The following is a 22894-nucleotide window of genomic DNA, read 5'->3' as shown; positions in this document are numbered from 1 at the left end:
GGTTTAATTATTCCTACCATTGTGCGTTCCTACAGCAGGCTGAATCCTGAGCTGCAGTATAGCACCCATGAATGCCCATTTTGTCAAAATGGCCTGGTTGTCTTTTTTTCGCCATTTCTTGTTTGTGAGGTCTTTCTTGGGTTTTACTCTGCGTGCCAAACCAGGGTTGAGCCCTTTGTTCGTTTTGGCTTCGGTGGGCTTCAGTGCTAAAACGGTCCTCTGGCTCCAGTGTGTCTGGTAGGGCAGGAAGTCGGGGAGATGCAAGAAACTCCCCTGTCCTTTGTCTCCTTGGTTACCTGAATGGACCCAGTCCTTATTGACTGGCTGGCTGGCGTGCTGTCCTTGCAGGACAGCCACCCTGCTGTGTGAGTGACAGCTAGGCTATGCATGAATGGGAGAAACCTGCATAAAAGGCGAGGCTTCTTGAACTGAAGGCAGAGTCGACCACTGGAAGACCTTCCTCAGCTGGCTGTACTTCTTTGCTGCTGCTGGATCTGAGTGCCAGGGGTCGAGAAATCTGTAGTAGAGTGCAACGTCTGTAAGCTGCCAAAAGCTCCAGGAAGATCATGAGGACCCTCCCGAAGCAGGATGACCCAAGCTCCAGTCACCTCACCAGAGTGCTGGACTCGTAGAGTGAAGGAAGCCCAACTGGTGACCAAGATCCACGGTGGTGCTATTGACCGAGAGCTGAAACAGTGAAGTGCCGCTGGCCTGAAGAAAGCCTGTAGCTGCCACCGACATTTGATTTGCTGTGCAGGAGTCCTCCAGACATCCTCCCTCCTGTCCCCACGACAGAGGCCCAGGATCTGCATCACTGCAACCAGACAGAAGCCAGCGGGGATCCTCTTCTTCTAACCTAAGGTACTGTTCTAACTAACCTCTTTGTCTCAGTTGAGATTTGCAGTAGCTGCTTTTTCTAGAGGTGATCTCACCTCTAACTTTCACAAGTGTAACAGCTTGTGGCCCAACAGTGATTTAATACAACAAACTCTCTGACTTTGCAAGACTTTTTTACTATCTAAGAAGCGCCTCAGCTCCATAGACTTTGCTCCAATTAAGAGCTGTCCTGGCTCCCTGCAGACTCTTCGATTTCCATTGACTTTGATTCTTACTGTCCCTCATAGGTGATACATTGTTTTTTAACTAATATTGCTGGGAAAGGTTTTTATCTAGACGTCATTGGGCGATTTAAAAAGTGCTCACATGCTCTGAGAACCCGTTTAACCTTTTTCTGTCCTTTAACCTTTCCTTTCTACCAACCTCAGAATTCACCAAGTACAAAAGTGATGTAAAAATGCCATTACTGGCCTAGTTAGTCAAGTCCCCTCGGAGTGTAGGAAGTGTGTATGAAGCATCTCTAAAGAGTATCTACTTGCTTGACTTCATTCTGACAAAGTATTTTGAAGTGTATTTCTATTGTTTCACATTGCCCTTTTTAAAGAATGCTTATTTAAAACTGACTGTACAGCTCACATTTACACCTCTTGAGAATTCTGGCTGTTCAGTCACACTAAGAACTTTAGTACAGACATATACCAATAGGTGGGCAACCTAATGCAAAGAGGACAAGGTTTGTGTAGTCTCCCATAGGTTTACTACATCAATTATTTTTTTAAAAATGTTTTAAACTTTTATTTTTGTTGGCAGAGGCAAATTACATACACGTTCAACAGAGCAGCCATGAGATGACAGTTTGGTTAGACAGCTGAGTACAGTAGCACATATAAGCAATGAGAGGTAGTAGCTGAGGGACCGCGGCACCATGGAACACCAGGCGCAGGGTACATGGCAATAATGGTCACGGTGAGTTATCCACCGAGGAGCCTGCTTCGAGGCCGTTGAGAACTGTTGAAGGCAGACCAAATGTTTTTAGGCCGGGACCGGGCTGGGAGGGTACTGATATAGTCCTCCTCACAGTTCCGAGACCAAGTCAATAGGTTCAGCCATTTCCGTAAGGTAGGAGGAGCGGAGCACTTCCAATTCTGTAAAACACACTTTTTGGCAATTATACAACTTACATTTATGAATGCTTCCCCTCTGGCTCCTTCATCCCCCCATATCCCAAATAACGTGCCCAGTGGGTCAGGCTCAATAACAGAGTCGCAGATTACTGACAAAGTTTTCAGGATCTCTTTCCAAAATGGGGTTAGTCGCGGGCAGTCCCAGAACATGTGGAAGTGGCCGTGTCCTCAGCACCGCAGCGGGGGCAGAGCTGTGCGTCAGCGCGGGCGAACTTGGAGAGCTTGCGTGGGGTGTAGTATAGTCTGTTCAATAATTTATACTGTATTGTTCGGTATTGGAAATTCAGGGAGACCCTATAAGTGTGGGAGCACATTTTCCCCCCTAGTTGATCCGTGAGTTCTACCGCCAGTTCAGAAGCCCAATCGTCTCGCGCCTTAGAGGGCCGTGGTGCGGAGGTCGTAAGCAGGAGTTTGTATAATGATACTACCCCGCGGGCCCCGCCCGAGTTAGCGATATAGGCAATTCCAGGGGAGTCGGGGGGGTTTCGGGGGTTCGTTGGGGAACTCTGGCCACGCGTCGCAAAATGCAGCATGGAGTCTGTAGTATTGTAGCAGTTCCAACAGTGTTCCCAAATGGCCCGGTCTCCAAGTTTGTCGTGTTATAAATAGCCCATCCGGGTAGAAGTCAGTTAGGGCTAGGTATCCCAGGGACCGCCAGTGTTGTGCCATGGCTATGTCATTTGTGGGTTCCAGCCCGGGGAACTGCCAGGCGGGGAGCCACTTGTAGTATGGGCGTTCTTCAAGGCATGCTGCAAATATGCGCTACCAGGCCGATATAGTGGTTCAGACTGGATCTATTGGTGAGTCTGGCTCATATTGTCGGTGTAAGATTAGTGTCATTATATTGGTATTAGAGGCAGCAAAGGTTTCTAGCTTGACATGTGGTCGAGTGGGGGGTCCTGGGTACCAGTAGGTGGCAAATTGTGCCTGCGCTGCAATCCAGTACCGCATCAGGCCAGGGGCAGTGAACCCGCCTTTTTCATAGGGAAGAGTCATATCAGCCCATTTTTTGCGCACTGCTCCAGAGTGCCAAAAGAACTGCGCACACAACTTGTGGAGATCGGTAAAATACTTCTTGCCGGGCCATATGGGGATATTCGTGAATGTATACAGTAATTTGGGGAGCAGAATCATTTTAACCAGTGATAATCTCCCCACCAATGACAGCGGGAGAGAGCGCCAGCGCGACAACTTGTTCTCCGCCAGTTTTTCCATGGCGAGGTAATTGTTAGCTAAGAGTTTCTTTGGTCAGGGCCACCTGAATTACCAGATATTTGATTCCGTCAGGGGACCAGTGGAGCGGGTACTCCGTGGCAGGTTGAGCCGTATAGCGCGTGAGAGGGAAAAGTTCGGATTTGGTATAATTGATGGTGAAGCCAGAGTAAGTGCCAATACGGGTGATGTCGCGCAGAATAGGGTCAAGGTGGAGGTCCGGGTCTCTGTCGAACAATAATACATCGTCTGCGTAAAGTGAAATCATTTCGGGGGTGCCCTGTAGCCGAACCCCTTTGCGGGAGTGGCGCTCCCTGACAAAGTCCGCCATGGGTTCAATGGCTAGTGCAAACAGGATCGGGGAGAACAGGCATCCCTGACGGGTACCTCTGAAGAGAGGGAATAGAGTGGACGTTTCAGAATTGACCCGGACCCTGGCAACCGGGGTGGTGTATAGCAGTCTAATGTATGCAATCATTTTAGGCCCGATGCCCATGTTCTCCAGGACCAACCACATGTACTTCCAGGACACCATATCGAAGGCCTTCTGGGCATCTATGGTGACCGCAGCTGCACTCACGTCTTGATTAATTCGTGCCAGGACATTACGCAGCCTCCTGATATTGTGTGACGTGGATCTCCCGGGCACAAACCCTGACTGGTCTTCGTGTACCATGTGTGGCATAACAGGGAGGAAACGATTGGCGATCACCTTGGCAAAGATTTTTGTATCTAGGTTCATGAGTGAAAGGGGCCGGTACGATCCACAGTCATCACTGGGCTTCCCAGGCTTGAGCAGGACCGTAATGACGGCCTCGCGTAATGACGGGGGCAGGGATCCCACCCGGAGTGACTCGTTCCACACCCCAAGCAGTTCGGGGGCCAGTATGGCCACATGTTCCTGATAAAATTCAGCCGTTAGCCCGTCGGGGCCCGGCGCTTTTTCTTTCGGGAGACTAGAGATAGCCTCCATTATCTCTTCCAATGTTACGGGAGCGTCCAGCTGGTCTGTTGTCGCGGGGGAGAGGATTGTGGTGGGAATCTGTTCCAGGAGCTCCGGCATCTGAGAATCACTGTGCTCAGGGGGCTGAGCGTAAAGTTCAGAGTAGAAGCCTGTGAAGACCTCAAGGATATATTGATCGGGCCACTGTGTTGTCCCCTTACTGTCCTTAACACAGGTAATTTGGGAATGGCCCCATTCCCCCCTCGCCAGGGCGGCCAGTGTTTTGCCAGGTCTGTCACCCTCGCTATACTTCCGTGCAGCCTGTGGGCGACTGAAGTACATGACTTCCCTATTGGCCTGGTCATTGAATATCTTGAGTTCTTCGCTAATCTGGGAGAGGATCCCTGGGTCCACAGACGCTGGGTGGGCCCTTTCCAGGTCTCGTAGTTTCGTTTCAGTGCGGGACAGGACGGATCTTATGGTTTTAAGGACTCCCGCCTCCCTGGATATGGAGGCCCCCCCCTGACGAAGGCTTTGAAGGCATCCCAGCGAACCCCCTGGGTGGTGGAATGTGGCAAATTGTGGTCAAAGTAGGATTGAATATCAGCCAGGATGTCCGCTCTAAAGACAATGTCCAGTAGAGCGGCCGATTTGAAGCGCCATGTATTGACGGTGGGAGCCGGAATACCCAGTTCCAGGGATATGTAGATCAGTGAGTGGTCAGATAATGTGCGTGCAAGTATACATGTTTCTACAACCCTGCCCAGCATAGGGCCAGACAATCGGAACAGATCGATCCTGGAGGAACTGTCGTGCATGGATGAGTAATAGGTGAACTCCCGTGCAGTGGGATGTAGTGCTCTCCACGCATCGTTAATATCTAGTGTCGCGCAGTGGGTCAGAAGTCTACGCGCTGCGCGTGGCAGGGGTCTGGGGGCTGTGCTGGCCCTGTCTCGTGTGGCATCAAGAACAAAGTTCATGTCCCCACCCCAGACGATCTGAACCCCCACGTACCTCAGTAATATAGATACCACTTGATTGATAAATTCAGGAGAATCGACATTGGGGCCATAGCTGTTTACCAGCAAATAGTCCCTGTTGGCAATGGCACAATACAGCACAATGTATCTCCCCTCGGGATCTATGTAACTCTTGTGAAGAACAAACTTGAGTGACTTATGGATTAATGTCAGTACTCCTCTGGCACGAGTGGAATATGAGGTGAAATATCTGTGCGGCCCCCAGGTTGGCGCTATACTCTTGGCCAATGGGCCCGTGGATTGTCTCTCCTGCAGGGGCAGAATTTTGCAGCCGTGTCTGCTGGCATAAGCCACAATCTTGCGACCCTTAGTATAGCTACTTAAGCCCCGCACATTCCAGGACATTATTGTTACTGGCATTTTAATGATCTGAGTAACATATACTTAATCAAAAGGGCCATAGGGTGCGCTCGCTGTGCAGACAGTATCCACGGCCATGACCATTGATATTCTCCATAACCTCTGGAGCCCTGTCCCCATTGCTCATTCCCCGAGAATACCCAGACATCACCGTTATAGGCATCACCGAAGTCTAATGTGCATCCCAACACCGCCGTCGTAGTCAGATGTAGGACGGAGCCATTTCCAATACAACTGCCCCAATATGACGTGGTCTGTCAATCCGCCTCTGCCTTTTATCACATCATTTCTCCAATCCCCAACAGTGCCACCCCCAACTTGCAGTGTAGATTCCCCTCCCCCTACGCAGGTGAAACAGAGGATGACAGAGGGCCTCACCCAACGGGGTTGAGCCCGTGCCATGGTCCAACTGGGGCCAACCATCAGTAACACCCAAACAAACTACAACATCAATTCTTGCCTAACATAACATAACCCAAATATGTTGTATGTTCTAATGTGTTTTTGCTTACCAGTGTGCATTAAGTGTAGTATTGTAATAAAGTAATTGCTATTTCTGTAACTTTACTGTGCAAGTCTTTTGCTTACCTGATCTGCCAAGTGTTAATTGTACTACACAACAGAGCCCCCTTCTTACTTGGTTCAGTCTTACTGCTTGGTTATTGCTACTTAGGTGAGTGGCTTTGCTGAACTAGGGTTGTAACAAAACATGATTGTGTTGTAGTCGCCATTTATATAGTGCCAGTTCCCCATTTGTATGTCCTCAATGTGCTTTGTGATTGGAGCGCCCTCGGGTATGGTAAAATTCTAAAAGTTTACTTAAAGATGTGTGCATTTTGCCGAGTTAGGACTTAGGAGGGTTGGCTAGACCCTAGTAAGCAACCCAAAGGTCAGGCGGGTGCTGTAGGCGGTTATGATGGAGTGCTAGTGCAGGAGACCAGATGTGTGCCCAGCTAGATCAAATTTGAAGTAGGTTGTCTCTGTATACTAATGGCACATGTGTGCGGCACATCCAGGGTTTCGGGACGGCTATGCGAGAAGTTAGGCTGGATTTGTCATAGCCGTAGCTGCATTCTATAGCTATCTTCTAGAGTCTGTGGATGGTGAGCCGTGCCTGCAGCATGTGGTGCGATTTATACATCCCTTGGATTTAGACAGGCTTTACCTTCGGTGTTGGTGGTTAGGTCTTTTAAGGCGATTGGCTGGTAATTAGAGTGCTTCTTCTGGTGAGGTTAAGCATTCTACCGTTGGGAAGGACCCACCTGGTGGCATTCTTTGAGTGCAATAGCTAAGTAGATTAAATGGGCATTGCCACCTATGGCCCAAGACTAATGTTATCGTTTCCCGTCCCCATCTCAATTCCTAGAACCCCCCCCCACTCCCCACCCCATATCCCTCTGCCCAAAAACCATTAATGCATGTACTGTTCCCTACATCCCAAGTTGAACTGGTGCATCTCCTCTCTTGCTACAGTGAAACCTATTGGTTGAGCTTTCTGAGTGCTTGGGTAAGCCTCTTGATAATTGGTAGGACCGTTTAAGTGAGTGTGTGATCCAACCTGTCCCCAATTCAGACTGGGTGCGCTACATTGTCTACCTCTAGTGGTCCATCTAATTGAGAATTGTTGGGGAGAAATGTCAGTTTAGTGCTAAATTCCTCCCACCTTCGAGACCCCCAGCTCATTTGCTGAATTTTGGGACTTTGTGTTTTCTGCGTTTCTGTTGATTTTGGAGTCTGACAAACTTCATAGGCATCATCTTTACATTGTGACACACAACACCCTCAGTGTAGTGGCACAGGCGTCTTTTAGATTTCCCAAAGTTTTAAATACGTTCTCTTGGTGAAACTACTGTTTCCAAGAGCAGTAAAGTGAAATTGAAAGTGAAATTGACTTTACTTACATTTTGCACTAGCTTACAATAATAGGGTGCTGGAGGGATTACTTAGTTTTCCCTATGTCTAGTTTCACATGTAACATTTTTGTTAACCTTTCTACAATTAATGGCTGGTGGCAGTGGTTTACTTTTTCCTAGCTTTGTGTGTTTTTACCGCAGGCTGCAATTACAGCTGCAGTAAGACACCAATGGGTGCTCATTTTGTTAAAATGGCCCTGGACTTCTTTTTTCGTCATTTCTTGTTGGAACGGTCCTTCTTGAGATGTACTTGTTTCCGCCAAACCAGGTTTGGTCCCTTAGTCTGTTTTGTCTTTGGCAGGATTCACAAGTGAAGCCCCGCTCTGGCTCCAGCGTGTCTAGCAGGGCGGGAAGCGAGGGAGATGCCCAAAACTCACTCTGCATAGTCTCCTTGGTTACAGCAATGCACCCAAGGGTGATTGACTGGAGGGCTGTCCTTGGAGGACAGCCACCCTGCTGTGTGATTGACAGCTAGACTGCGAATGGATGGGAGAAACCTGCATAAAAGGCGACACTTTTTGCTTGGAAGGCAGTCGACCACTGGACAAAGGAATCTGAAGAACTGGGAAGAGACGCCTGCTGCAACTCCTGGACCGTTGGTTTGCCCGATGAAGCCCTGCTGCAGTGCCGAAGCTCAGAATTCGCCTTGACTAGAGAAGACCTGTAAAGGACTACTTCTCCCCTTGAGTTTTTGGGACCAATCGACCCCAAGATGAGCTATCCTCTCGCAGCTGGCTGTACTTCCATTGCTGCAGCAGGAACCGAAGTGCCAGGGAGAAGAACACCAGAATCGAGTGAGTGTCTTTAAGTTGGTCTCGAGCTCCAGGAAGATCCTCCGGACTCCCAGGAAGCAGGAATGACCAAGCCTGAGCCACATCAACAGGGTGCTGGACCCCAGATGCGAGGAAAGTCCATAGTGGTATCCGAGAACCGCAGTGGTGCTATTTGCTCGAGCCGCGAGGAGCTGAAACCGCAAAGTGCAGCTGATCTGAAGTTTGCCCATTGCTGCTGCCGACCTTCAATTCGTAGTGCACGAGTCCCCAGACGTCCTCTCTTTTCCCTATGACGGAGGCCCAGGAACACAGGATCTGCAGACCTACACAAGGACAGAAGCCAGCTGGAACCAATTTCTTCTAACCAAAGGAACTGTAAAACTAAGAGGACTTACCACATGTCGTGTAGCCTTGCTAGTTCTCAGTTGAGACTGGTCTTGGTTGCTTTTGCAGAGTTGCTTACAGCTTTGCTCTTCACAAGCCTCCCAGCTTGTGGGCCTACAGTGATTCTATTTTTTTCTTCAAAGACTTCTAAAACATTGGGCAAGACTTTTACTTAGCTGCAAGAAGTGCTTCAGCTCACATAGACTTTTGCTCAATTAACATTGGCTGGCCTGGCTTCCTGAAAGACACTTCCTACCTCTGATTTTGTGCTTTACATTCCCACCAGGAAAGGGTTAATTTACTTTGCTTTGGGGGTTCAAAAGTACTTACCTGCTTCAGAATATTTGTGCAACCTTTGTTTTATTCCCACAGCCTTTTCTTTGACACCAAACTCAGTATTGCTCTTAATGTAACAGTGATCTATTAATGTCCACAGTGTCCTAGTTATTTAAGTCCCCTCGTGGTGTATGAACAGTCTGTGTACACTCCCAAATGGGTACTTGCTGATTTATAGAAACTAAGAGTGTATATTTTGATTTTTGAAGTTTGTGTTACTTATATATTGCTCCCTTCTGAAGAAGGCTTATTCAACTGACCATTACGTTAATAATGGTTTGTGTGCGAGTTTCTTTGAATAACTGTCACTGTGAATCTCTGCGTAAAAATCCTACTACTCACATTGACCCCTATTGAGATAAGCCTGGGTGCTCAGCCACACTACCAACCTGTGTAGTACAGACTTCCACCCAAGGTTGTGTTACCTATTGCCAGGAGGACAAGGTTGGTGTAGTCTCCCCAAAGGTACTGCATATAATCTTGCCTAACGAGCATTTTGTCCAGACATTAAGTGGCCACGTCCAAGGGTACACTAAGATATACAGGCGTAAGTTGATCCGGTGGAGGGAGGGCTGGCGAGCATGAGGGTGGTTGGTGTATGATCCTCAGTGGGAGTGTAAGGGGCAAGTTCATCACGGTGTGCCGCTGCAATCGCTGCCGGCATCTTTGGTGGTTTCATTGGGTTTGGTCCAGTACTTCTGTTCAATGAGCAATCAATGTATAGTATGGAAAAGGGTTTGTAAGAGGAGGAAGGAAAAATCTAGCTTTTGAGGGGATTTCTGAATGCAAGCTGAATGTCTCCCATGGGTTGTCTTTCCAAATCCCACCCCAGGTATTGACGTTGAAAAAGCTTCCACCTATGCAAAGCATTACAATCTGAGCAGATTGACAAGCCTTCCAAGACTAACATTACTTCTCCAGCATGGGGTCTAGCATGGATTCACATGCTCATGAATATTCCCTGTCAGGCTGGGAATCCTCGGTAAAGAAATAAAAATCTGTTTAATTTCTGAACTACCTTCCTCCTAACCACCAATCACTGAGCTCTGGGTCAATCTTCCCCCACCCAATGACTACCCTCTACCAAAGCCCCTCCTCTGTCAGCAATCTTCAGATTTTTACTGCACGTTTAAGTGTTGGGAGTCCTTGTGTTTAGCTCTCAAGCTTTTACTGCATTTTTTTCACTTGTTGGAAGAGTATTACTCTATTTCACGGTCAATCGGGCCTTGTGTTCCATCGATCACCCTATCTGATTAACGGGGACCTGTTTTCGGATTCTTCAGCACCCCTCAAGGCCGAATTTCGTCAAGTTTTTCAGGCCTACACTGTGTGTATCATGTCGGAGGAGATGTAGGATTCAAGATCTGCTCCAGCTGCGGCTCGCAGAATGTTTTTTTTGGACGACGATCATTCTTAATGCCTTTACTTGCCTGTACCTGACGCACAAGGAGGAGGATTGTGCGTTTTGCCAGGAGATGGTCCCAAGGATCGGCAGATGCGGCCGAACAAGTGGCTACAGGCCAAGCCCCTGTTCTGGGTGGGTCCCAGCAGCATGTATCTCCCAGTTCCATGAAGGCTGAGCAGGCTTCTAAGACCTTTTGAGGGCACCCCTCACGCAGGGGTCCAACAGAAGGCTAAGCACCACAAGTCCGTTGTGACGGGCTCCTTGGCCGCCAGGGTGCGTTCGATGTCTCCATCCTCCATCACCAGTCAATGCTCAGGATCTTCAGCCAAGAGGAAGTCGGACCATCCGTGCAAACCCAAGTCCTTCCTACTGGAGAAGTCAAAAGGGGAGCAGGGCTTGGACCCCCCGCCCCCCCCAAGGAGAAGGCCAAGCCGAACAAGGCACCGGCCCTGACCGTGAAGGCCCAGATGCACCCTGCGAAGGCCTAGCCTTCCATTGAGGGGGTGGCAGCGTCTCTGGCGAAGGCCGCCGAGACTGTCCCGCTGGACGCGACCCGTAAGACCAGGGTGTCCGTTCCTACCAGGAGGGATGCTGCGTTCTGGCCCATAGAGAAGACCCCGGAGAAGAGGATACCTGTCATCCCCATGAGACCATCACCGCTGGAAGCAAAGAAGGGGCGGGGGGTGGTGCAGTGGCCCTCAAGGGTACGGATATCTCCTCTGAGTAGGAGCTCACTGGTCTACGAACCATCCAGGAGGAGGGTAACCTGGGGGCAGGCCCTACGGTAAGTGCGCCGACGAAGGTGAAGACAGTGAGGACACAGTCGAGGAAGAGCAGCATGGCGACGGGGGCCTGGGCTCACAGCCGGTGCCCCAGCCAGCGACCTCTTATGCCTGCACCTCAGCTACCACTGCCATCTCAGTTACCTCAGAGACCTCTCGGTGGACATCCTCTCAGCACTGCATATGCTGGTCTTCAATTCAGATGTGGATGCCTATTGTGCCTGCGCCCCCCCCCACCCCCGCCAAGGAGTACACCCTCCACCTCTTTGCCACCCTTCGCCCCTGTTGCACCCTCCCACCCTGCCAACCCCCAAGGGATGAGACTGACCCAGCCACGGCGACGACAGCGGGTTGGGGGACCTCCTGTCTCCGCAGCCCCGATCTTCACCACCAGAGGAGGAGGAGGGCTTCCAATATCGGTGCAGAGGCGAAGAGGAAGACATCCCCTCGGTCCCACTTCTGGATGACATTTGGGACAATGGTTTCTCTCTCATGAAGAACCCTTCCACGGCCCTGGCGAGGAGGGGTCGCCTTGAGAAGTAGTACAGGGTGCCAGACTCTGTGCCCAAGTGCTTACGAGCCCAGCGTCCTCTGGACTCTGGGGTCCGCCGAGGCCAGAAAGAATTCCTCGGGTTGTTCGGCCTCGGCAGCCTCCACCCCACCGGAAAGCGAGGGCAAGAAATTAGATGCCAATGGCGACGGGTCATCTATTCTGCAGCGACTACCATCAAGGCCGCCAACGCCAGCGTGGCTCGTTGCAACCAGGAGTTGTGGTTCAAGATTGCTCCTATCCTGGACTTCCTTCCCGACGACAAGAGGTCGGAAGCGCTGGAATTTCTACAGGAAGGTGAGGTGGCATAGGACCACGCCATCACGGTGGCACAGACATCGCCGATGCAGGGTTCTGCAAAATAGGCGACAGCATTTGCCTTTGTCGTCATCGTGGCTGGCTCAAGGCCACCAATTTTCAGCAGGATGTTCAGTCAAAGGTGCTGGACATGCCCTTCGGGGACAATTTGTTCGGGAAGGCTGTGGATGAGTCTCTCCAAGCCATGAAGATGGACACAGACAGCGCGTGCTTTGGGCACTCATCAGCAACGGAAGCCGTCCTTTCGGACCTCAGGCGGCAAGGGATTTGGCTCCAAGGGATTTGGCGGGGGCTCCTTTACCACCCACCCTCCCGCTCTTCGACTCAAGAGACCAGGGGCCGCTCCAAGGCCTACGGTGGAGGACGTAGTCGTCTGGGTCCCCAAAGTGGCCCTTCGACATCCAAGCAGGATTGAACCGGCCGTGGCGTCGGGGGAGGGGGGGCCGGGCCGGCAGGAGAACCATGTCCCTCAGCTGCTGCTGGAGGTTCGAGCCATGTTCAGGAAAGGCACGATAGAACTCGTCCCAAAGAGGCCCCGGGGCTCTGTGTACTCAGGTACTTCCTCGTCAAAAAGACTGGGTGCTGGAGGCCCGTCCTCGACCTTCGTCGACTAAACAAATACAGCAAGTCCCAAAAAACTCTGGATGGTCACTCTTCAGCACGTGCTCAGACAGCTGGAAGAGGCGGACTTCCTGACATCGCTGGATTTAGAGGATGCATACTTCCTCATCCAGAAAGGGCACTGCAAGTTCCTGCGTTTCGTGGTTCAAGGGAAGCACTACCAATTCAAGGCCCTTCCCTTCGGGTTGAAGTTGGCACCAAGGGTCTTCAATTGCCTGGCGCCAGTGGTGGCGCAGCTGCGGCTATGGAGGATTCACATCTACCCTTATCTGGAGGACTGGCTCATCCTTGCCAGCTCGAAAGAGATCGCTGCCGACCACACGGCGAGGACCGTTCGCCAACTGACAGATCTGGGGTGCTCGGTGAACTTTGCAAACTTCTGCTTAACTCGATTCTAGGACTCACTGTTTAGGGGAATCCCGACTCAACACTTGGTTGTGCTTGGCGTGTCTGTTGGAGGAGGGGGTAGCGGCCATCTTGGTCAAGGTACAACGGCTGTTGGCCCTGAGGATCGCCAAGGTGAGGTCCATCAAGTCTCTGCTCGGCATGATTTTGTCATGCATCAACCTCATTCGGCTGTGCAGGCTACGGATGCGTCCCCAGCAGAAGTTCCTCGACGCCCGTTGCATACAAGCGTCGGGAAGCTTTGAGGACAAGATCACACTCAACTAGAGCTTCCTGTGGGGCGATACGGTGGTGGGGAGTTCGCGCACATCTGTCTGAAGGTGTGGATTTCCAGACCCCACTGCACCAGTAGACGGTCACAACGGACACCTCCCTGGAAGGACGGGGAGCTCACACCGGAAGTCTTCATGCAAGAGGCCTGTGGCTGCAAAAACATTGCACATCAACGTGTTGGACATGTGGCAGTGTTTTGGGCCCTCAACTCTTTCCTTCTGTCCTTCAAGGGCAAGGGGGTGCGAGTCTTCACGGACAATGCCACCACTATGGTTTACATCGGGAAACGGGGGCATCAGGTCCCCCGGTGCTCACCAAGGAAGCAGAGGATCTATGGCACTGGGCCGTCGCCCAGGGGGATGTTCCTCATCCCGTTTCAACTGGCAGGAGTGAAGAACACTGTTGCTGACTGCGCTCTGTCACGAGTGGGAGCTTCGGCAGGACCACGGGGATTGCTCCATCTGCGGATCAGTCTATTTGCGACAGCGACGATCACGAAGTGCCAGAGGTTTGCCAGCAGGTTCCCCAGCTGGGTGGCATGGGGGACGAATTCTCATTCCCCTGGGACGGCCTGTTTCTGTATGCGTTGCCGTTGCTTTTTCGACTAGTCCATCAAATCAGACGGTCCCAGTGCAGGATGATGCTCGTCACACTGGTGTGGCCGTGGCAGATATGGTACCTGGACCTTCTAGACATGTTGGCGTGCCCTCCAGTCAAGTTTCCGGTGGTTGCAGATCTTCTACAAGAGAAGGGGGCGCAATTCTACACCACGACCCAGGATCACTGAAACTGAAGGCCTGGATCCTGCAGCATTGGAGTTCGGTGGTTACAACCTCCCAGCTGATTGCAAGGAGGTACTTGCCAAGTCCAGAGCATCATCTACTCTTAAATGCTACGGACATAAATGGAAGTGGTTTGCCGTTTGGTGCTGTGCGCAGAAGATGGACCCTCTTCGAGTCACAGCTCCGCGGGTGCTACCATATTTGCTGTCATTGGCCAAAGCAGGACTGGCCCATGCTTCCATGAAATTTCATCTGGCGGGTATCTCCCGCTACACCAGATCTCTGGGACGGTCATCGTTACGGTCTCACCATCTGGTTAAGGAGTTTGTCAAGGAAACCCTTCCCGTCAGTGAATGCTCCAGCCCCGGCTTAGGATCTCAATGTGGTGCTCAGTAGGCTCATGGACTTCCATTTGAATCTGTGCAGACAGTTCCACTGAAGTTCTTGTTGTGGAAGACAGTGTTCCCCATGGCAATCACGTCTGCACGATGAGTGGGGGAGAATCAGGCCCTGTCCTGTAAGCCACCTTATTTGACGCTTCACGACACAAGGGTGGTGCTGCGCATGCACCCCTCCTTCATGCTCAAGGTGCCGTCGACTTTCATCTAAACAAGGTTTTGGTGTTGCCTGTGTTTTTTCTGACACCTTGGTCGCTGGCAGAGAGGACTTTGCACTCCCTGAATGTAGCTAGAGCGATGAAGTTCTACATGGTCCGCACACAGTTTCAGGAAGACGTCACAACTTTTCATGAATTTTGGCCCTGTGAACCATAGCAAGGCCCTCTCCAAGGCTTCCTTTTCCAGGTTGCTCTCCGGCTGCATCACTCATTGTCACCGGTTGGCAAACAGACCGTTGCCTGGCCGTCTGAGATCCCATTCGACCAGAGCGATTGCTGCTACTATGATGTTCCTGTAGGTGTGCTCCTGCTAGACATCTGCAGGGGTGCTACGTGGAGGTTGACGCACACCTTCACGAGATTCTACTGTGTCAACAGGGATTCCAGGGAGGAGTCCAGAGTCAGCCAAGCAGTACTGCGTAACCTGTTCGCTTGAAGGCGAGTCTAGTGAGGAGGTAAGAGATGCTTATGTTGAGCCTTTGCCACCCCCCGTGGTCGTATGTGTACTGCTACGTATTCTTTATTCATGAGCATGTGAATCCATGCCAGACACCATGCTGGAGAAGGAACAAGTTACTTACCTGTACCTGTTGTTCCCCAGCATGTGTCTGGCATGGATTCACATGCTCATGAATATTCCCTGTCGGGCTTGGAATCCTCGGTAAGGAAAAAAAAAATCAATTTCACTTCTGAACTGTCTTTCTCCTAACAACAAATCACTGAGCGCCGGGTCATACTGCCCCCAGCCAATGACTGCCCTCTACCTAAGCCCCTACTCTGGCAGCCATCTTCAGATTTGGCAGAGCGCAAAGTGGCAGTAGGACCAAGAGTCGAGCCGCAGAGGGGTAGGTGGGAGGGTTTGCATGTGGAGCCATGCCAGACACACGCCGGAGAACAGGTACAGGTAAGTAGCTTGTTCCTTATCCAGTAAGTCGTTCTGTGGCTTGCATCTGCTCAGAATCGCATGTGCCCATCCATCTTTCCCATGGGGAAGCGAATGCTCTTTACTAAACCAATATCATGCAGTACATTCATGCATCATGCCTGTAAAATTAAAAATCTGAGGACAGTATGTGAAGGATCATGGGCCCTTTTACACATGGGGTAGGGATAGTGTGACATGGACACCGCTAACAAGACTCTTTTTCGAATTTGAAAAATATGTAGTCAACCACTTGATGGTTTCCTATACAAAACACGCAACTAAACGGATACAAGCCACAGAACTATTACTGGGTATGTAATGTTTGTTATATATAAATATGTAACATAATGTGCATATTTTTCATTTTACCAGTGTGGTTCATTTTCTGTGAATAGGTGTTGCCTAATTAGACTGGACATGGTGCTCCACTTAAAAGCACTTTCAAGGGTCCTGTGCAAAATCTGCTGAAGTTTTTATTTTAATTTAATTGCACGACAAATTAATAGTCTGAGGTTGATAAAGTTCCAGATGGTAAAGCATCTTATTTGGTTATTCCTTAATTTGATAGTTTCTAGCTTGTCCTTTTGTGAGTGAAGACTGTGATACTATGCTGTATACTCTGAGGGATCTTTAAGACCTGGCCATTGAGCACATTTTTACTTCTGGTCCATCACCCTTTTTATATGTGGAGACTTGTACTTCTGCTGTCTGTATCCTAAACATTTAATTTCACTTCTAGGTCATAATCAACTTTCCGGACCCGAATCAAAAAAGCGATATTGTGCAGCTGCGAGGACCCAAGAATGAAGTGGAAAAGTGTGCGAAGTACATGCAGAAAATGATGGTGGATCTGGTAAGGAGACATCATGTCTCTGCACATGTAAAGGCTTGCTCGGGTGACAATATCTATTGTGCAACGGATGGCAAATAAGTTTACTGAAATTGTTCAGCTATTCGACCTCCACATTAATTTTACATTTTATATAAATTGTATATTAGCTAGATAGGTTTATTGAACAATGGATCCTACCTTGCTCCTGATATCATACCACATGCATTTCCTATAAAAGACTCTTTTGAATCAACCATTTAAAAAATAATCTTATAGAATGTGGTCAAAAGAGAAAATATCGCAAAACTAGAGTAAAATATGTGGGCGGCAGAGGGAAATAATTACTCCAATGCAGTGCATCTCATGTATGGTCTGAAGTCCAAACTCCATTTTTGGGTTCATCTCGTCTTTTAATGGTACTACTGAACTTTTTGGTTTGTTTTTGCTGGCTTCTGTCTTTTTACCTTTACTAACTTTATTTGACAGACATATAGTGAAGTTACCCTACCAATTCAACCATTTCTTTTTGTAATGTGCTTTCCTAGTACCTTATATGGCTACCTGGAGCTGTGGCAGCTGGAGTTGGCTTCATTTTTACTGCATTAGTAGGCCAGTGCCCCAGTATGGTAACTACTTGGGAACTACTGTATTTTCTTCAGCTCTACTCTTGGCACTTTTGTTTGGGATAATCACTTTGCCTATCTGGCCCAAAATGGTCCTTATGTTTGCGTCTGCCCATTCTAAGCTCCGCTTCTCCTCCTCTAGTGTGGTTTAACTAGTCTAACTGATCTAGACTGAATTTCTGCCCCAGACTTTACAACCTCCTGTGAGTGTACCAGAGTGTTTGGTGGATTTTAAAGACCGCTTGATTGGCAGGCTGCTAAAACAGTTGTCTGGCTGCTGTGCAAGTAGAGGGACTGGCTCACCTACAAACTCCTGCATTTGGAAATGTATGCACCTGTTGACTTTGTGAAATCTTGTTTTTGGGCACTTTTGAGGCTTTCTTTTCCCCTATACAGGTACTTACCTGGAACATTGACACCTTTTGAGGCATTGGCCTACCTGCCTGGTAGGGAAGACCTGCTTAATTTATACGGGCCTTAGATTTCTGAGGCAGAGTATATTGTTTAAGCTTGTATTGTATTGCATTGTGTGTTCACTTTATTTACCACAGTTTCACCTGGTTATATTATTTGAAAATCTTTTACTGTTACTGGTGTAAAGTGTATGCGATCTCGCTTTGAGATATCCTCTGTGTGTGTCTCTCTGTCAGTGTGTCGGTCAGGAAGTGGGTTGTACTGCCTTGTCCAACTCCCATCTATGCAAGAGAGTCTGGGTCCTGAGTGAAACCAATAGTTGTCCCTGACTGGAGAACTACTACTGGCCGTTTGAATGGTGCAGTTCCTTGACATTGGTGGGGTTGGACTTGCTTCCAGAATGGATTTTGGATAAGAGGACCTATGCAGCCATTTCTTCAGATTAGTGTCCGAGCCAAGAATCCCTTGAAGAACAGCTGATTTGAAGGCCTGCACTCCTTGCTGCGTCTGGCCCGGTGAAGCCCTGTTAGACTACCTGATCTGCGAAGGCAGTGTGCGATGCTTCAACCCCTGGACTGTTAGGACCAACCAGTCTCGACAACGTTCTCGAGGATCCAGCCGTCCTGAGCATATGTAAATATCTCTGGTCCACACAGTGGACTGATCAGCCTTCCAGTGCGCTACCTCGCTAGAATAGTCACTGTTCCGTGTTTGCACCTGGGACTTTAGTGGTTGCCGGCTTGTGGTTTAAGTCACCTTCCTGGTGAATTCCAGCATCCCAGCCTCAAGGGATCCTTTCCTCGAAGGACTTCTACAACCGCAACTGGAAGAACGACTGCTTTGGCAGCTGCCGTCTCTAGAACTCGCTTACCCATCCTGTGAAGTGTCCTGAAGAGGCCTGCATCAGTGAAATTTGAATTTCTCCATCGCCAAGTGTTGCACTATGCTTCTGGAACTGACCAGAAGAATTGTTGCACCATCAGCTCCTGATCACCTTTCACCGGAACCAATGGTATGAAAAACATCTCCCGCCCTTCCCAGTCGACGCATCAAGTCACCTAGGAAAATCAAAGGGAAGCAAATTTGTCCCGTCCTCCATAGGATAACATAGCGAAGAAGTCTTTTATCCTTCCATTCCACTGCCTCTTGGTTGTCGAACCTGGGTAGTACAATCTGAAAGATAAAAACACATTTTACTTACTTGGTAACTTTGCATATCTTCTGAACAATCACGAACACAAGTAACTTACCTGCATCAGATACATTCTGGGAAGAACCAATGTTGCTCCTGTTACTTTTGGGTACAAGGGGCCATTTTGCTCAGGGATTGGACTGCTGAAGTTGGACAAGTTTGTATTTTTCATAGATTCACATGATGTGGCTGTTCCCCGTTGCCAAGCTGGGACTCTGCAGTAACATAGAGCAGATTAAACTTAAACTGAATACCTTCAGTCATTTTTGTGTTCTATCATAGTCATTTTGTGTAATACTGCTTACATCCGATCGGAACGCCTCCCTTAACTCCTCGCCTGTTGGCCATCTTCAGGTTTTCTACTGCACGTTAGTGTAGGGAGTCCTCAGAAATCATCTCCAACATTTCTACGGCTACATTTGGAATGTAACATCTTTTCCATTAAAATATTTATTTTTTAACGTCTCCTCGATGACTGGCGTTGGCCGCGACACTGCTACCTCCGTGAACCGTTCCAGCTGCTGGTAATCTTCTACAAAGCTTTGTCTGCGCAGTTGGGCCTGCCACATGGCAAAACCCTCGAGGAAGAGCCTGTTCAAGGCCTGTTACTGCTGTGGACTGAAGAATGTTTTCTTGGATGACCACCACAACTGCCTCTACTGCCCTCAACCTCACCATGTCATCCAGGACAGTATAATCTGCCAGTGGTTCTCCAACAAGATGCTGAGTGATCGTCGCCTGGTCGCGTGGCCTGAGGACGCCGGCGGGGCCTCTGACTCTGCTTTGTTATGGAGTCATGCCTCAATACGGTAGGGCAGGATGGCCCAGCGAGCCACATCTAGCAAGGGGTCTAGATTGCATAAAGTCAAGGCCGCCAGCAAAAGGCATTAAGACAACTCTGGCAACGAGCCCAGAACCTCACAGAAGGACCGGTCTTCACCAAAGGTAAGTAACCAAAGGATGTCGGCAGAGGAGAGCCAAGGCTTTTGCCATCGCCCCAGGGAGGCGACGTCTTCTATGTCCACGTCAGTTAGGATTGATTTTCTATACTCTGGCCTGTTGAACAGAGATGTGACGGGGACAACGTTGTGGCGCTGTAGCCAAATCAGTTCGAGGTCGCAAGAGGAGATTAGCTTGTAAGGGGTCCACAATGAGCATACATATCAAAGCAGTCAAGGAACACACTTTGACAAACGGGTATAAAAATAGTTCTTTCATTATGGCCAAATAAAACAGTGAAACATTACTACTAACAGGTAATATCACCTCACAACACTAACATTAGATGCATATATACAATTACTAGTGTAGGGCAAAATACATATCACACCCCTGAAATGAAAGGTACAGGTAAGTATTAGACTACAAGTCCAGAGTCAACCCTAACTTTAGGAGTCCAACCCTAAATTGTCTGGGGCCTTGTGCCCAAATGTTCAGATAAGTTTCCACGCAGCTTGTGAAGTTGGAATAAAGGCATGTTCTCTTTTAGGGTGAATTCTCAGAAATGTGCGAATTCCCTTCTACCTTCGAGGCCCCCAGCTCTTTTTGCTGGACTTAAGAACGTTTAATTTCTAACCTGAAGAGTGACCTTTTTCCCACTCTCGTTTATTTTTGTGATTTGGACTGTTTCATTTGGCTTTGGAGTCTGATGAACTTCATAGGCATCAACTTTACATTGTGAAACACAGCACCTTCTGTGCAGTGGCACAGGGAAGTCTTAGATTTCTCTTCTCGAAGTTTTAAATAACTTCTCTTGTTGAAACTGTTTCCAAGAGCAGTCAAGTGTAATTGACTTTACTTAAATTGTGTAACTTTCTAGACCCAGCACACACTATTTTACAATAGGGTGCTGGAGGGGTTACTTAGTATCCCCTTTGTCTAGTTTCTCATGTAAGATTTTTATGTTGCCCTTTCTACAATTAATGGCTGGTGGCAGTGGTTTACTTTTTACTAGCATTGTGCGTTTTTACCGCGGACTGCAATTGCAGCTTCAGTGAGACACCCATGCCTCCCCATTTTGTCAAAATGGCCCTGGTGGTCTTTTGTCTCCATTTCTTGTTGGAAAGGTCGTGCTTGAGATTTACTCTGCGCCCCAAACTAAGTTTGGTCTCTTTGTTCGTTTTGTCTTTGACAGGATTCACGAATGAAGCCTGCCTCTGGCTCCATGTCTGGCAGGGGCAGGAAGTGAGGGAGGTGCCCAAATCTCCCTGTACTTCATCCTCCTGGTTACAGGAGTGCCCCCAAGGGTGATTGGCTGGAGGGCTGTCCTCGGAGGACAGCCACCCTGCTGTATCATTGACAGGCTGCGAATGAATGAGAGAAACCTGCATAAAAGGTGAGACTTTTTGGCTTGGAAGGCAGAGCCGACCACTGGACGAAGGAATCCGAATAAGAACTTGGGAAGAGACACCTGCTGCAACTCCTGGACTGTTGGTTGGCCCGGTGAAGCCCTTCTGCTGTGCTGAAGCTCTGAATTCATCTCGACTAGAGAAGACCTGCAGTGTGCGACTTCTACCCTTGGGCTGGTGGGACCAATCAACCCCCAAGACCAGCTCATCTGGAAATCCTCTCTGGGCTGGCTGTACTTCCATTGCTGCTGCAGGAACCAAAGTGCCTGGGAGAGGAACACCAGAATTGAGTGAGTGTCTTTAAGTTGGACCCGAGCTCCAGGAATATCCTCCTCGCTCCCAGGAAGCAGGACTGACCAAGCCTGAGCCACACCAACAGAGTGCTGGACTCCAGATGTGAGGAAAGTCTGAAGTGGTATTCGAGAACCGCAGTTTGGTATTTGCTATAGACGCGAGGAGCTGAAACCGTGAAGTGCCGCTGAATTGAAGTTTGCCCATTGCTGCTGCTTATGTTCAAGTTGTAGTGCAGGAGTCCCCAGACGTCTTCCCTCTTGTTCCTGTTAGACAAAGTTTGAATGCAGTACCCTCTGGGAACTCTACAAGCAACTATGACTACAGGTAGCAGAAACCCAACCTTTGGTATAAGTTTGTACTACACAGTTTTGGTAGCATGTTCAGCAGCCAGGCTTATCTAAAGAGGGGAAATGTGAGCAGTAGTGGAGTTACACAAAGATTCACAGTTACAGGTATTCAAATAAACTCTTACACTCAAGGTTTCTTGCATAAACAATTATTAATTTATCAGTCAGTTATAAAGCCTTCTTTAAAAGGGAGCAATACACTAGTAACACACAAATATACTTCAATACTGTACACTGAGTTTTTGACTCAGACAAGACCCTATTGACAGGGACAACGTTGTGGCGCTGTAGCCAAATCAGTTCACAACCTACACCCACAGTGACTTCAGTAACAAGGGTGCTGGGGACATTAATGTCTTACTATTGGCATTCAGAACACTTGTAAAAGGGCAAGATTATTAGAACACAAGAAATTACAAATATTCATAAGCAGGGCAAACACTTTCAGATAGCGAGAGAAGAGTCATTCAAGTCCCTAGGCTAAGCCACAGTCAATAGGCCAAAGTCTTTGTATAGGATGCAGCACTTGAGGTAGGTAAATGGAAAAGTCTTTGCACAAGTTCTTAGGAGTCTTTGATAAAAAGAAGAATCAAATGTAGGACCACAAGCTGATTAGACTTGTGAGTTGCAGAAGTTACAAGCACTTACACAGTAAGAGGCAAGTTCTTAGACTTGTTTTACAGTACCTTGGTAAAGAAGAAAATATGCAGCTGATGACTTCTGTTCCTGTGCAGCTCTGCAGATCTCACTGTTCCTGGGCCTCAGTCGTGGGGACAAGAGGGAGGACGCCAGGGGACTCCTGCACTGGTACTGTCAGAACTGGCAACTGGTAAACTTTACTTTTAGTTGCTGCTTCGCGTTTCAGCTCCTTGCAGTACAGCACATGGCAATAAGCGCGGTTCCTGGCTGTCAAGGTGGACTTTCCTCACATCTGAGGTCTTGCACTGAACTGAGAGGGGGTGGGGGGTCAGGCTTGGTCAGTCCTGCTTCCTGGGAGTACGGAGGATCTTCCAAAAGCTTTAGGCCAGCTTACAAGGTACGCACACAGGTGTCACTCTCCCTGGCTCTACGGTTTCTTGCAGCACTATGAGGAAATGTAACCAGCTCCGAGATGGGTGTCCAGGTGGCTTACCTGGGAGTTGATTGGTCCCACCAACTCAAAGGGAGAAGTCGTCCTTGCAGGGG

The 22894-nt window shown here is 49.0% G+C and overlaps 1 protein-coding gene across 2 annotated transcripts in view; it reads left to right on the top strand.

Annotated features, from left to right (window-relative positions):
* HDLBP (high density lipoprotein binding protein) overlaps positions 1–22894 on the top strand; it is an 829415-nt gene that overhangs the window by 445161 nt on the left and 361360 nt on the right. For both annotated transcript variants that reach the window (XM_069618106.1, XM_069618107.1), the window contains exon 14: positions 16399–16512. In XM_069618106.1, coding sequence (XP_069474207.1) covers positions 16399–16512 — 114 coding nt within the window. The remainder of the gene's footprint in view (positions 1–16398; positions 16513–22894) is intronic.

This window comes from Ambystoma mexicanum, chromosome 10, assembly GCF_040938575.1.
Source record: "Ambystoma mexicanum isolate Mex_15411 chromosome 10, UKY_AmexF1_1, whole genome shotgun sequence".
Lineage (NCBI taxonomy): Eukaryota > Metazoa > Chordata > Amphibia > Caudata > Ambystomatidae > Ambystoma > Ambystoma mexicanum.
This window is presented reverse-complemented; position numbering and strand designations above follow the sequence as displayed.